Source organism: Carcharhinus amblyrhynchos, chromosome 34 (genome assembly GCF_965287045.1).
Source record: "Carcharhinus amblyrhynchos chromosome 34, sCarAmb.v2.hapA, whole genome shotgun sequence".
Classification (NCBI taxonomy): domain Eukaryota; kingdom Metazoa; phylum Chordata; class Chondrichthyes; order Carcharhiniformes; family Carcharhinidae; genus Carcharhinus; species Carcharhinus amblyrhynchos.
In genome coordinates, this window is record NC_137357.1 from 19,476,295 (window position 1) to 19,492,316 (window position 16,022).

The 16,022-nt window shown below is 50.0% G+C and overlaps 1 protein-coding gene across 1 annotated transcript in view; it reads right to left on the bottom strand.

Moving 5' to 3' along the window:
• Nucleotides 1-6,022: 6,022 nt before the first annotated feature.
• Nucleotides 6,023-16,022, bottom strand: part of LOC145361176 (cytoplasmic polyadenylation element-binding protein 2-like) — a 49,994-nt gene continuing 39,994 nt past the window's right edge. Inside the window, exons 6-8 of the mRNA XM_080216797.1 lie at nt 15,351-15,465; nt 11,430-11,611; nt 6,023-6,281 (exon numbers count right to left, since the gene is read on the bottom strand). Coding sequence (XP_080072923.1) covers nt 6,054-6,281; nt 11,430-11,611; nt 15,351-15,465 — 525 coding nt within the window. The 3' untranslated portion in view covers nt 6,023-6,053. The remainder of the gene's footprint in view (nt 6,282-11,429; nt 11,612-15,350; nt 15,466-16,022) is intronic.

A 16,022-nucleotide genomic window follows, 5' to 3' on the forward strand; every position in this document is an offset into this window, starting at 1 on the left:
AAACTTTGTGTGTGTGAGAGAGAGAGAGAGAGAGAGAGATCAATAGATGGGTCTTGACTGGTAAGGGGATCAAAAGTTACAGGAAAAGGGCAGGAGAATGGGGTTGAGAAACATATCAGCCGTGATTGAATGGACTTGATGGGCCGAATGGCTTAATCCTGCTCCTAGATCTTGTGGTCTAATCTGTCTGCCCTACAATGCGGGTAGCACAGCCACTTCTGAAACGTCCATACTCCACTGAGACCTGCGGAAATGAAACACACAACTCGGGTGACATCAAAGCGTGTAATGTCCACAACTTGGCCAACCTTGGCTTGGACTAGTCCCAATGAGCCAATGACACAGACTCCCCAGACAAAGCAGACGGAAGGAGGTATCTCACAGAAATCAAGCGTTTATTTGGCAAATTCTCATTGTCAAACATTATACCTCAGGACCTCACACATTTTTTTTTAATTTTACAGTGTGCATACTGTTTTATATATATATATTTATATATATTTATATATCATATGTTATCTCCCAACTAAAACTAAAAGATAAATTATCTGTCAGTCTTCGCAGAACCGAAATATACTTATTTTAGAGAAAAAAAATAAGATTTTAAAATTGAAAAAAAACTGAGGTATCTACTAGATATCTACAGAGTCACATGTCCATGTTTAACATTACATACAAGCATTAGTAATAGAAAAACATCACTGGACAATAAAGTTGCGATACAAAAATACAAAAATCATGTGACTCTTCAGTAGAAAAAGCAGCATCTCATTTTTTTGATTTATATAACTTTCTTTACAAAACTGCTAAAATCTAGTTCAAGTGTCAATTGTACCAAACACTGGTAGTTCAGTTAAGGGGGGGGGGAGGGGGGAGGAATGTGGGAAGGGGAGGGGAGGGGAGGGGAGGGGGTTGGATTATTAGTCAGGTTAATGCGAGAGCAGACGTAATATTGTCTGGAGAAATATTACACCTTCCTGTTCCCTCCTGCACCACCACACCCCCTCCCCCTCACCCCCTTTCCCATCCCTCCCCTCTCCCCCACCCCACCACCCCCCCACCCCCCGCAGTTTCGATACTTCCGCCCCTCCACATCAGACCCTGCCCCCGAACAATTGCCCCAACCCCTCCCAAAATTTGATCCACCCCCATCCCACCCCCCCCCCCACCCCACCCCCACCAATCACGGGATTGAAGTGGGGGGGGGGGGGGGTGGGTGGGGGTCAGCGCAGAGCACTCGTGCACACCCCCCACGGCCGTTTTCTCTACCGCATCACGTGTGGCATCACGTGTGCAAACACACTCTGTCGGGTGACTAGACCCTGCCCGTAAGCCCACCCACTCTTTCCCCGACCCATTTTCTCTGCCCCCCAGAGGACAGCACTCCAGTTCAACCTCATGATCCTCTCGCCTCCCCCTCTCCACCACAAGTCGCTCTGTGGTATTCAGAACGGGGGAGGGGGGGGAGGGGGAGGGAAGTCCCTAAATAACTCCTCATCCTCCATCTGCATTCCTCCCGTTGCCCTGGTTGAGATGGGAAAACTCAACGCACCGTGCAGACGCCGTACTGCTTTTTAGTGACCAAGCTCCTCCACCTTGTTGGAGCGGTAAATTTCGCTGCAGGAATGACACAAAAGGTGACCAGTTTGAGGTTGGGAATCACTTGGACTTAGAACCTCCTCTGGGCCACCACCCCAGTGGGCAAATCCTGGGAACCGCTTGACCTGAAGGTGCTTCAGATATCTTACTTCTTTCCTCACCATCACCGCTCCCCCCCTCCACCACCACCAGAAGACACCTTTCCTGCTCACTTGAAGGAAATCCTTATGCAAAATGCACTCCTGACCTGAGCAAACATCACTTCCTGTGCCTTGTGCTCTTTCCGCCAGGACATCTGATCAGCAACTTAAGAATAAAAGGTTTCATGGCAGCTACTGCCTTCCAAGGGACAAGACTGGGTGTCAAACACTAAAGAGCCACCACAGTGCCAGACAACAAGGAGAACAGTAGGGAGGTCTTTTCATGGAAGGCAGTGGGGGGCATTTTTTTCTTCAAAAGTTGGGGATAAGATGGAGTCGGGTAGGGGTGAAGTGAGGGGACAGACAGAGAAAGGGGCCATTCCTGGCCCACCTTTTCTCAGCAGTGCTGGGGACATAACATGGGAAAATTGTGAGAAAGTCAAGAACAAAGACCAGGTGAACAAAAGTCAGAGTTAAAAAGTGCAGACAGGTCATTTCACTCAGACGGCGAGGACATGATGACACTGACTGTGGTGGGATGGGGACAAAGTGAGATACAGCAGAGCAGACTAAACCCAACTTTAACTAGTCTCCTGACCTACCGCCTGCAGCTAATTCCTGGGACAGTTTGACCCAGAGGACTGATCTCCCAGTGATCTGAAATAATGGCCCATGACATGCTACACTGTGATACTGCATTCATTCCTCCTCCAAGCCCTAAACAAAAGGAGCCGTGAGCAGATGCCCCCGTCTTTGACTTTTGTTCTCCTGATGTGCCAATGATGTTTTGGATACAATCTCAGATAAGCTAACGCGATAGTCAGGTCTTTCCATCATTTACCTCAACAACAATATCTCGCCGGGGGGGACAACTGTGAAGGTGACTCATATCGACGCAGCCTGGAAAGGTTCAACTCCTTTTGCTGCAGGATTCAGGCCTGATGCTGGGACTGAGCTCAAGGCGTGGGAGCACCCAACTATCTTGGCTGCTTCTGTGTCTCAAACCAAAAGGGTGATGTGGCACCTCCACAATGCTGGAGGGTGTGACAAAACAAGAGAGCTGGGAGAGTAGGTATTTTGCAGAGGGTGAGGGGATTGCGAGCTGGGGTGGGGGGGTCCACAAGGTGCCATCACAACCTCGCGACAGGAATACGGTACACTGGGTGGAACGGTGGGAGGGTCCGATGAGGAAGATGCATCTCTCACCCCAACCCCATTCCACAAACAGCAGGGGGGCACCTACAAGCGTCAGGATAGGCGACTGATGATCTGAAGGCAAGGCACAATGTCTGTCACACTTGGATAGCCGTGAAGGGCAATACAAAACAAAAATGCAACTGGTGGTGAGACAGATGTGAGGAAGCATCAAGAGGGCTTCGGAAGAAGGCATGGAGAAATGGCTTCTTTAACTGTCCTTCAATACTGTGGCACGCAATGTGTCAATATAGTGGGGGGGAGGTGAACAACAAATAGGCTCCACACTCTAGCTCGATGACTTTGATATTAAAAATCCAGCTACCAAACTCAAATTGTGCACAGTATGATAGGTGATGTACTCGAGAGAAGACAACTGTTCTAGCTGACAGACTCAGCAGCAAAATTGGAAAAAAAACATTTTTCCCCCAAACAGAACTCAAAGTAGGGCATCTGCAGAACATGTCCATGTGGACTCCACCAGTTTCCAAGGCAAACCTCCACCACCCCCCTCCCCCCACGCCCCACCTCTCCTCCCATTCTGTCACAGTCACGGGCCGTGTGCTTGACACTGTCACAACAGACGTGACACAACATTACTCTGCACTGCACTCAACTCACCGATTGAGCTTTCCAAAGCGTGAACCGAGTGGGGGCTGGTGAAGGGTAGCAGCAGGAGGGCATCCAGATTAGGTACGTCGCAGGTGGTACAACATCACCCAAAAAGCTCGCCCTCAAGACATCCCATTCTCCTTCAACAGAGCAAGAGAAGGGCTGTCCACAAGGACTCAATCTCCGCTCCTCAGAGAGACAGCAACTCCCAGCCACCTCAGTCCCATCGCAGAACCACACAACACAGAAGGAAGTCACTTGATTTCCTCTGCTTCTCCCCGCCGCTCTGTTATCCCCTGGATCTGTCAGCTTGTGGCATTCACTGAGCTGGCAATGAGGAGGCAGTGGCAAAGATACTGCTCGCAAACCCAACATGTGAAGAGGGTTCTGGCTGGTGGAACTACAGGGCCACTACTCCTGAACAGTGACAGTGCTCCACAACCATCATCCTTACAGCATTAAGCTAATAACAAAGAGAAAGGACATTATCAAGTGATAAAATGGCAGCGTGCTGCTGGTCCCAAAATAACTAAAACCCCGCCTACTCTGGAACACCCACAGTCACCTCAATTCTTCCAGCATTGTGGCAGATGGACAAAGGGGGCATCTGCTCTGGTCAACACAGGATCTTGTCCTTTCTGTACACCCTGAAGATATCCTGTTCACCTCGCTGTTGGCCATCCAAGAATGTTTCCCAATTCTGCCCTCAGCAAGGTGAGATGCACAAACTGATGAGGAACGAGTGCTTTTCCACTTCAGGCACCCGGCATCAATAGCAATCCCTCTGAGGCAGTGAAGCTGCAGAGTGAAGCGCGCTCCTTTCCTCCCAAAAACCCCCAAAACGATTCCCATGTTGCCAGAATTCTTGTCCTCCGCCATCATTCACGCCAACACCATGTGGCACCTAAATGATACAGTCTGTGGTTCGGCTGGGGGAATGAACTGAGACTATTCTACACGGGTGGCAGGTGTCATCAAAAGCCGAGTGAATCATGTACTACAGCATCCCCTTCCAGGTCACCCTGGACCTCACCTGCCAATCCGACTGCCCTGTTCTCGTTGCCAGTGTCTTTGGAAAACTACCCAAAGGCAGGCGACATCAAACTCATACTCACAGGACACGCTGTCGGAGTAACGTCATTTGCTTTGTCATTGCTGAATACATTCCCAAAGATGAGTCCTTACAAACAGAGCTGCAGCAATCCCAATCATTAAACTAAAACCCTGTGCAACACAACTAAACATACAAACAAAATACTTCAGACGCACACAGCAGATTAGCTATGAAGAATGGTTAACCTCTCTCCATCATAGTTTATCCATCCTCTCCTCAGGTTTTTGTATGCGTTTTTTTTTTCCCAACTTTCAGTACCCTCTGCACCCACTGCTTCCGCCTCATCCCAGGACGTCCCACCAAAATAGACACAGCTCAACCGTGGAAAATACTGCTGACCGTCCGCTGCTCACCTGAGCACGACCCCTTGTGGTCACCTTTTGTGGGAGGGGAATTATACTCGGTCCAAATCCTTGGACTGGAGTGCCCCCAGTGAGACACATCCCAGAGGTGTTACGCACACGTGTGTGTGTGTGCGTGTGTGGGGGGGGGGGGGGGGGGGGGGATCGGGAGAAATCGCTGACCCACCCCTTGGGCCGTCAGGTGCTGCATTGACAAACCCCACCCATTCTTTCAGCCCGAGGGCTCTCTGGCTTCGCTCAGTGCCGACCGAGTCTTCCTCGTGTCGGTGAAAACCGACCTTCACCGAGTGACGTTTAGGCGGAGGGAAGAGGAGAGATGATGCGAAGTGAGCACAAGGCTGGCTTGGAATTCCCACTCTACAGAAACCCGACAATAATAATAATAATAATTAAAAAGAAAAATTATAGAAACCCCTCCCTATCTGCCCCCCCCCCCCCCCCCCCCCCAACACCGGAGGGAAAGATCGAAACGCTTGCCCTTCTCGCCCATCCGTCCCCCGGGCACTGCAACTTCCCAGCACGCTCCGCTGACATATCCCCGCACCACTCAACACATAACACCCACACACGACCACCCTCAAGACCCTGACACCTCACACCCAGTCACCACTCGGTACCACACACCACCGACCGCACCATCAACACCCCTCCCCGGACCCAGACTCACCCTGCTCTGTGCATTTAACAATTACGTTGCTCACCCCTGACCAGAAAAGGGGAAAAAAAAATAATAATAATTTCATCGGTGGAGAACCGCAAAAAAAAAAGAACACTTATTACACCTTCATTTATACATCTGCGCTAACAAGATGGGTGAACAGGCAAAGCCAGATTTTTTTTTTTAAACAAAGATATATTGGGTCTGAAATTCTGTGCACAAACACTTTTAGATAAAGGAACGGCAGGTTAACAAATAGCCACTAAATATTGATCCGTGGGTTCCACAGCTTGGCGTCACCTTCCCCCACCCCCCCCCACCCACCCCTCCCTCCCGAAAAGGAAAAGGCGGCAAGGGAGGGACAGGAGCTGCGCTCAGCTCCAGCGGAACGGGAGCTGTCGCAGCCTCTCTCCGCCCTCTTTCACCAGTGGCTTGTGGTACTCGCGACCGGCCTGGGAGTGGATGCTGTTCCAGCAGTAGTCGCAGTAGTACTGCAGGCACGTGATGTTGGCGCAGAAGAAGGGGGCGAACTTGCCGTTGCAGTGGGCGCCCTGGCACTCGTCGCACAGCTGGTCCACCAAGACGTAGGGCTTCACCTCCACCTGGCCAGAGAGAGAGAAGGCAAAAAGAGAACTCAGTGAGACCTTTCCTCCTCCTCCCTCGCTCCCCCAACCCTTAGCCCTAAGCCATTACCACTTGGCAGATTTCTCTTTTCAATCTCATTGGCGGCAAGATGCGGTCATCACTGAATTCCTGCAGCGCACTGGCCCATCGAGTCGGCACTGACCACTATCCCACCCAGGCTCGATCCCCACAACCAAAGATGTGCAGGTTAGGTTGATTGGCCATGCCAAATTGACCCTGGTGTCAGGGAGATTAGCAGGGTAAATATGTGGGGTGAAGGAAACAGAGCCTGGGTGGGATTGTGGTCAGTGCATTCTCAATGGGCTGAATGGCCTCCTTCTGCGCTGCAGGGATTCTATGTTCTATGTAACCCCACACATTTACCCTGCAAAGTCTTCCTGACACTGAGGGTCAATTTAGCACGGCCAATCAGCCTAACTCACAAGGGGGAGAAATAAGTAAGTGTCCAGAGGGGCAATCTTTTCACACAGAGGGTGGTGAGTGTCTAGAACAAGCTGCCAGAGGCGGGTACAATTTTGTCTTTTAGAAAGCATTTAGACAGTTACGTGGGTACAGAGGGATATGGGCCAAATGCAGGCAAATGGAACTAGCTTTGTGGTTTAAAAACAAAAGAGGGCGACACGGACAAGTTGAGCTGAAGGGCCTGTCTCCATGCTGTAAACTTATATGACTATCTTTGGAGTGTGGGAGGGAACCACAGACATGGGGAGAACATGCAAACTCCACACAGACAGTCATCCAAGGCCAGAATTGAACCCAGGCCCCTGGCGCTGTGAAGGAGCAGGATGGAGTTTAAAAACAGCGAGGTTATGTTGCAGCTGTATAAGGAGCTGGTGAGGCCACACCTGGAGTACTGTGTACAGTTTTGGTCTCCTTACTTGACAAAGGATATACTGGCACTGGAGGGGGTGCAGAAGAGATTCACTAGGTTGATTCCAGAGTTGAAGGGTTGGTTTATGAGGACAGACTGAGTAGACTGGGACTATACTCACTGGAATTCAGAAGAATGAGGGGAGATCTCATAGAAACATGTAAGATTATGAAAGGAATAAATAAGATAGAAGCAGGGAAGTTGTTTCCACTGGTGGGTGAAACTAGAACGAGGGGGCAACCACTGCGCCACCGTGCCTGGAAGAGGATGGTCCTCTCAAACCACTGAAGAGGCAAGGCAGGAGCGAACTTGAGACTGTCCAGAAAGAGGACCACAAGAGTGGCTGCACTCATCATGATGTAGAGATGCTGGCGTTGGACTGGGGTAAACACAGTAAGAAGTGTCACAGCACCAGGTTAAAGTCCAACAGTTTATTTGGTAGCAAACGCCACGTTTGCTACCAAATAAACCTGCTTCTTACGGCACTGATCAGAACATTAGATACTCAGACACAGTTCGCCTCAGTAACCGTGTACCTTTCTGGACAGTGATCGCAAGGAATCATTTCCCTTTCCCAGCCTTTCCTACTGTTTTTGACATGCCATTGCCCAGCACCACCAGCTGAGGGAACTCTGACCCACCACCCACTGCAAGAGTTAAAATCTCACTCTTCAAAGCTGCTTGCTTCATCTGCTGATAGCCACCAGAGGGCGGCCCTGCACCAGCCGAGAACATAAGGAGCTGCCAGGAGTTAGTGCAGGCGTGCTCATTCTGTCCAACATCTCCCGAACATAAATAACTACTTCTCTTAATATAGCTCCTTATCTGGACTCTCTGAAGTTCCAGCATGCTTCAATGCAACACATTACTGCGAAGTACCGTCATGTCAGCAAACCACAGTCTTCGTCATCACCAACAAGGCAAAGCCTGCCCCAATTTGTGTGATTTTTATTGGATATCGGCTGGGTGGAGCGGGGTGGGTTTGTCGATAACTCAAACCCAATGTTTCAATTGTCAATCTCCCCATTCGGTGGTTTTAAGCACCTCCCGCCCCAGCTCCTACTGACTGTGCTCATATACACACACACAACACACACACACACACCCGCCCTCTCGTGGCAGTCTGCAGCTCAGATTCCAGACTGGGACAAGGGCACGCAACCCTCCATGTTTGGTTTGGGGGAGGGGTGGACAAGGGGAGCCAAGTGCAGCAGAACATGTAATCTCCTGGTATTGCCTGCACCAACTCTGTGTCAAAACTGACACTAAGATGGGTGGCAGAGCAAAGTGTGCAGAGGATGCTGAAAGTCTACACAAGGATATGGAAAGTCTCAGTGAGTGGGTGAGGGTCTGGCAGATGGAGTACAATGTTGGTAAAATGTAAGGTCATCCATTTTGTAGGGACAACAGCAAAATGGACTATCATTTAAATGGTAAACAACTGCAGCATGCTGCTGTGCAGAGGGACCTGGGTGTCCTTGTGCAGGAATCTCGAGTTGGTTTGCAGGTAATTAAGGCGGCAAATGGAATTTTGTCCTTCATTGCTGAAGGGATAGAGTTTAAAAACAGCGAGGTTATGTTGCAGCTGTATAAGGTGCTGGTGAGGCCACACCTGGAGTACTGTGTACAGTTTTGATCTCCTTATTTGAGAAAGGATATCCTGACACTGGATGGGGTGCAGAGGAGATTCACTAGGTTGATTCCGGAGTTGAGAGGGTTGGCTTATGAGGAGAGACTGAGTAGACTAGGACTATACTCATTGGAATTCAGAAGAATGAGGGGAGATCTTATAGAAACATGTAAGATTACGAAGGGCATAGATAAGATAGAAACAGGGAAGTTGTTTCCACTGGCGGGTGAAACTAGAACTAGGGGGCATGGCCTCAAAATAAGGGGGAGCAGATTTAGGACTGAGTTGAGGAGGAACTTCTTCACACAAAGGGTTGTGAATCTGTGGAATTCCCTGCCCAGTGAATCAGTTGAGGTTCCCTCATTGAATGTTTTTAAGGCAAGGATAGATACATTTTTGAACAGTAAAGGAATTAAGGGTTCTGGTGAGCGGGTGGGTAAGTGGAGCTGAGTCCACGAAAAGATCAGCCATGATCTTATTGAATGGCAGAGCAGGCTCGAGGGGCCATATGGCCTACTCCTGCTCCAAGAGCAAGCCAATTCATCCCCGTGGGTGGCACAGTGGTTAGCACTGCTGTCTCACAGCACCAGGGACCCGGGTTCGATTCCTGGCATGGGATCACTGTGGAGTCTGCATGTTCTCCCCATATCTGCGTGGGTTTCGTCCAGGTGCTCCAGTTTCCTGCCAATCTGAAAGACATGCTGGTTAGGAGCATTGGTCTGAACAGGCACCCGAGTGTGGTGACTGGGGGAAATTTCACAGTGACTGCAATGAAGTCTTACATGTGGGACTTGATGGATTGAGTTGTAAGGAGAGGCTGGATAGACTGGGACTTTTGTCTCTGGAGTGTAGGAGACTGAGGGGTGATCTTATAGAGGTCTATAAGATAATGAGGGCCAGAGATCAGCGAGATAGTCAATATCTTTTCCCAATGGGAGGGGAGTCTAACAAGAGGGCATGGGTTTAAGGTGAGAGGGGAGAGATACAGAAGTGTCCAGAGGGGCAATTTTTTTTCCCACATAGAGGGTGGTGAGTGTCTGGAACAAGCTGCCAGAGGTAGTAGTAAAGGGGGTACAATTTTGTCTTTTAAAAAGCGTTTTGATAGTTACGTGGGTAAGATGGGTATAGAGGGATATGGGCACAATGCGGGCAATTGGGATTAGCTTAGGGGTTTAAAAAAAGGGCAGCGAGGACAAGTTGGGCTGAAGGGCCTGTTTCCATGCTGTAAACCTTGATGGCTCTGTGTGACGAATATAGAAACTTTACTAAACACACTCCTTCCCTCCAATTATTCCCCCCCTTTAAATTTTTACAATTTTTTTATATTTATTTATTGGTGTCACGAGTAGGCTTACGTTAACACTGCAATGAAACTACTGTGAAAATCTGCTGGTTGCTACACTCCGGTGCCTGCTGGGGCACACAGAGGGAGAATTTAGCACGGCCAATCCATCTACCCAGCACATATTTCGGACTGTGGGAGGAAACCCACGCAGACATGGGGAGAACATGCAGACTCCACACAGACAGTGACCCAAGCCAGGAATTGAACCCGGATCCCCAGTGCTGAGAGGCAGCACTGCTAACCCACTGTTGCACCGTGCACCTTTGAACAGTACTGCTCAAGTTGCCTCTCCCACCCTTATGGTCAGTCAACTCCAGATCACAGCTCACTACTTGGGAAGATAAAGATTCTCTCCATCTCCCCTCGTTGAATCTTTGGCCAGTCAGATTAAACACACACAACGCTCTGCTGATTCACCCACCCATTCCAGGAGGGAGTTTCTCCCTTTTTTGCCCACCCATGCTGTTGAAGTGAGGTCCTCTCCAACGTTTACAAGAGATGCAATATTTTATCAATGTGAACAGCAAGGTTCTCTCAGGGATCTGACGCCAATATCTATCCCTCAGTCACCTGCTTCACTAACAGATGATCTGGTTCACTAGCACATTGTTGTTCGGGGGAAGCTTGCTGTGGATTGGGATGTGGGCCTTGGGAGCAGGAGGCCATTCGACCCTGCTCCACCATTCAAACAGCTGATCTTGTGCCATTTCCCCATCCCCCATTATCCCCACATCCCATCCAGAAATCCATCCTGAACATGCTTGGTGTTTGAGCTTCCAAGGCCCTCTGCGTTTCTAAAATTCACCATCCTCCGAGTAGGGAAGTTCCTCCTCTCACCTCAGCCTCAAAAGAACCTGCCCCTTACTCAGAGCCACGCTCACACCGTCCCTACATCTCAGCAGTGAGCACCGATTCGGCTGCCATCGAGTCTGCACCGATCACAATCCCACCCATGCCCTATTCCCGTAACTTCCCATACTTACCCTGCTAACCCCTCCGACACAAGGGTTAATTTAGCATGGCCAATCCACCTCACCAGCACGTGTTCCAGACTGTGGGAGGAAACTGGAGCCCTCCGGAGGGAACCCACGCGGACAATGTGCAAACTCCACACAGACAGTGAGCCAAGCCGGGGGTCAAACCCGGGGTCCCTGGCGCTGTGACGCAGCAGTGCTAACCACCGTGCCACCCTATTTCCCCCTTCAGCTGTGGTACGGGGGAAAACGATCCCCAAACCGGATGCACCCAGGTCCTCTTACCCGCTTGTCGATGTCCCGATGTTGGAGCTGGATGAACCGAGCGCTGATAGCTGCGATGTAGCTCTGCTGATTGGCAAAGGCCACCCTGCCCGCTCCTTTGGGGTATTTCAGCTCGGGGTCAGTGTCGATGCCAGCATAGCAAACTCCTCCGTACAACTGGTCCATGATCATGGCAAGCTCCACTGCAATGGCAAACTCACAGCATTTAACCAAGCAAACATGGTAACAGTGCCACCCCACCCTCCCCCACTGCAGCCCATAAGACCTAGGAGCAGAATGAGGCCACTCGGCCCATCGAGTCTGCTCTGCCATTCAATCATGACTGATGTTGTTCTCGTCGCCATTATTCCTGATCCTCTTGTTAATCAAGGACCTAGCTATCTCCCCTCCCCACCAATTCCCCACAACCATATCCCATTGGTTTCGCCAGCATAGAATGAGAAATGTAACGTACAGAATAGGAGACTTGGATACCGGCTTCACACGTTGATCCATGAAGTTGGTTCCTTTGTGTCAGAGTTTCACACACTTGTTTTCCCTCCCCAACATTTCCAGAAGGGCTAACAGGCTGATTATCCACTTGTCTGAACCACATCATGCAAGTTCTCTCCATGGCGACGCAGTGGCACAATGGTTAGTCGGGGACTGGGTTCAACTCCTGGTCTTGGGTCACTGTCTGTGTGGAGTTTGCACATTCTCCCTGTGTCTGCGTGGGTTTCCTCCGGGTGCTCCGGTTTCCAAAAAGGATTACGGGTTAGGTGGACTGGCTATGCGAAATACCAGGGGTTATGAGAATAGGGTCTGGCAGGGATTGTGGTCGGTACAGTTTGAATGGCCTCCTCCTGTAGGATTCTAAGACTTGGACTGTGATTAGGCAGGGATGCTGTCAACTGAACCAAAAACCTCATGGACTAAAAGTGAGAATGATGGAAGGTTGACACGCTCCAGTCTCACACAGCGAGTTCCTTCTCTGTGGCCAGGATCCTAAAGGATGGCAGCTATTCTCCAAGTTGGTTGTCTGAGTGTCTACCTTGCCCATCCCTTCCTTCCAATATCCTCCCAAGATCTCTCCTATTTCCAACAAGACCCTTGTGCCTAGCCTGCACAACATCATAACTCATTAATTCTCTGCCCTTCCTTCATCACGGCTGGGGGAGCATCTCCTCTCCTGCTGGACCGGATCAAGACAGAACAGCTGGGATGAGATGGCCTTGTCCACCAGTCTTGAGCTTCAACTTCAGAAGTCACTGAGGCAAAGGTTGAGACAGAGGTGTGTCCCAGATCAGCCTCAGAATTTAACGAGGACACTCCAAAAGCTTTAGTCCACAGAATCTCTGCAGAAGGAGGCCATTCAGCCCATCAAATCTGCATCAGCCACAATCCTACCCAGGCCCTATTCCTGTAACCCCACATATTCACCCTGCCCAATCTCCCTGACACTAGGATCAATTTAGCATGGCCAATCAACCAAAACCGCCCATCTTTGCACTGTGGAAGGAAACTGGAGCACCCGGAGGAAACCCACGCAGACACAGGGGGAACGTGCAAACTTACAGAAGTTACAAAAAGTACAAAAAGTTACAAAAGCTACTGCTATGTACTATTTGTGTGGACATAATACACAGGCATGTGAAGTCATTGTTGAAGGGACTGGTTTTCTGTTGCAGTGAGAAGTCATGAACATTTTACAGGATGTTTCTTGGTTCATTTAGTTACACAGGCAACAGATCAAGTGGGTTCCAAATGGTCTTCTGCTGTGTTTATACAGACCTCTGTTCAACTCAGTGTCGTGAACTCACCAACGGGCGAGAGTAATCTGGCACGGAGGGTAGAGAGCATGCATCCGCCCAACCCCGCACCCCCCCCCCAACCTGCAAAACAAACTGCAGTTGACATCCACACGCTGCAGCCATTGAGCACTGTCGGCTGGTTCAGCGAGGGCCAACTGGGAATTCTGTCCGTCACTGGTGGGGGGGTTGCGAGAGAAGCCTCGCCCTCTCCCATCAGTGCCAGCGCCACCAGGAAGCTGTCAATGGCAACTACCAGGGCTGCAGAGGAAGAGGAGGACCCCTGGACCACCAGAGCAGGGAAGTCCAAGGTCTTGGGCCAGGAGGCTGTTTGGGTAGATAAACAGATGAATGCTGGAAAATCTCAGCAGGTCTGACAGCATCTGCGCAGAGAGAGAGAGAGAGAGAGAGAAAAGAATAGAGCCAATGTTCTGAGTCTGGATGACCTTTCATCCGACCCTTGGTCAGCTTTGACAAAGGGTCATCCAGACTTGAAACGTTGGCTCTATTCTCTCTCTCTCTCTCCGCCCCCCCACAGATGCTGTCAGACCTGCTGAGATTTTCCAACATTTTCTGTTCTTGCTTCAGATTCCAGCATCCATGATTTTTTGCCTCTATTGGACATTTGAGTACATCAGGGAAAGGTGGGAGGGTATGGAAGAGAACGAGTAGGAGAAATGAGATTTGACCTTCAGAGTGTTCTCTCCGCGATCGGCAAAGACGTAAGTGATAAGAAAATGGGCTGTCCACCCCCACCTGGCTGCATCTTACAGCATGGGCAGTGTATCATCAGGGTCATAAGAACTAGGAGCAGGAGTGGGCCATCTGGCCCCTCGAGCCTGCTCCACCATTCAATAAGATCATGGCTGATCTTTTCATGGACTCAGCACCACTTACCCACCCGCTCACCGTAACCCTCAATTCCTTTACTGATCAAAAATTTATCTATCCTTGCCTTAAAAGCATTCAATGAGGGAGCCTCAACTGCTTCACTGGGCAGGGAATTCCACAGATTCACAACCCTTTGTGTGAACAAGTTCCTCCTCAACTCAGTCCTAAATCTGCTCCCCCAGAGACTCGTCCATTAGAAGTTGATAACAAGGCCAAACTCAAATTTATTATTTACCTACGATGGGCGGACCACTGATTTTGGCATCCACCTGCACCCCCAGGTTAGGTTGATTGGCCATGCTAAATTTCCCCTAATGGAGTCAGGGGGATAGCAGGGTAAATATGTGGGGTTACAGGGTTAGGCCTTGGGTGCGATTGTTGTTGGCGCAGGCTTGATGGGCCGAATGGCCTCTTTCTTCAGCCGATTGGTACAATTTGTTTCTTGTTGGAAGCCCAAGATGTGCTGCTTGGTGCCCGTTGCCTTGGTTGCATTGAATGGCAGGGCAGGCTTGCAGCCAACTCCTGCTTCCATTCGTTGTATTCTGGTGACCTAACTGTGTCAATACATGGTGAAACGAAATAGCCAGGGTGGTCTTGAAATGGGGAACAGAATATTGGGCTCAGGACAACTGAGTTGAATGCTGGGTGGTAAATAAATTGCCATGTGACAGAGAGGAGAAAACAAACTGCATAACCGTGTTTAATCCTCTGTGTGACAGCTGCTGACAGAAACACTGACTATGTCAGCGGTGAGATCCAAACCGGTTAATTATTCAAACTGTAAACCAGATTTGATGTCAGGTATTTGCAGCAAGGACCTCATGGTTAGTGGGCAGAACATTATTGCTCACACTAACACTTGTCAGGAATGATCCAGGAGACCCTGCACAACCAGAGACAGGTAAAGGTCTGAGGCATCCCTTCACCAAAACACAAGAACAAGAAGTTTGATCAAGGCTAAAGCTTGACCGAGAGAGAGGAGAGAAATAAAAATGGTACAACTGTGTTTGATCCTCTGCATCCATTGGCCAACTTTTCCACCCATCCAACCCTTCAACATCTTCAAGACTTCAACCCTGCTGTGGAGTTTGACCAAGTCTTGATCTGGGCTTTGGGCAGAAAGGACTTCTTCCTTTTGAGTGAGCTAACTAAGTTGGCACAGTCTTGCAAGGACCAGCCCGACGCCCCCCCCCCCCCCCCCCCCCGCCCCCCACTTAACTACAATAAGTAACCAATGATTTACCAGCTTTGAGTGGTCTTGGGACACCTCCCACAAAGACAGTCTTCCGGGGGTCCAGAGGTTGTGAGCCGTCCAGCACAAAGTCGCTGTCACTCAGACTCCAGGGTCTGATCTGTACCTGAAGCCAGAAAGGAAAGGCATCACCGGTGATGAACTGGTCAACCCGTAACCGCGGCAAACGGATTGGGATGATTCCGGGCTCAGTTCCTGCTCTTCACTGTTCCCGGCCCAACCACAGCAGTGCTATCAGACGCCCATCGGTCAGCAGTATCTTAAGCCCCTCCTTTTGGCGGAGCGAGTAAAATCCACACTCTGCCCAGTTGGGGCAATGCACTGCCACAGCACAGAGAGGGAGGATTGGAAGGGCACAGTCGAGGCAAGGGAGAATGAATGGGGAACACAGGCAGACTGGAAGGAGTGCAAGGTCGGGGGTGGGGAGGTGAAGTGAGGTGGGACCAATATAAATCAACCAAACTACACGGTCAGCTGATTGCTATTGATGATAAGTGCCCTCCCCTGGGCTTGGGTTCTTTCCAGTTACACTCAACGTTCATTGGACATGAGTGGCAAAAAAATTGCTTCTGAGACATAAAGGGGAAGTGGTGGCACAGTGGTATTGTCACTTGACAAGTCATCCAAGACAGCCAGGATCATGTTCTGGGGACTCAGGTTCAA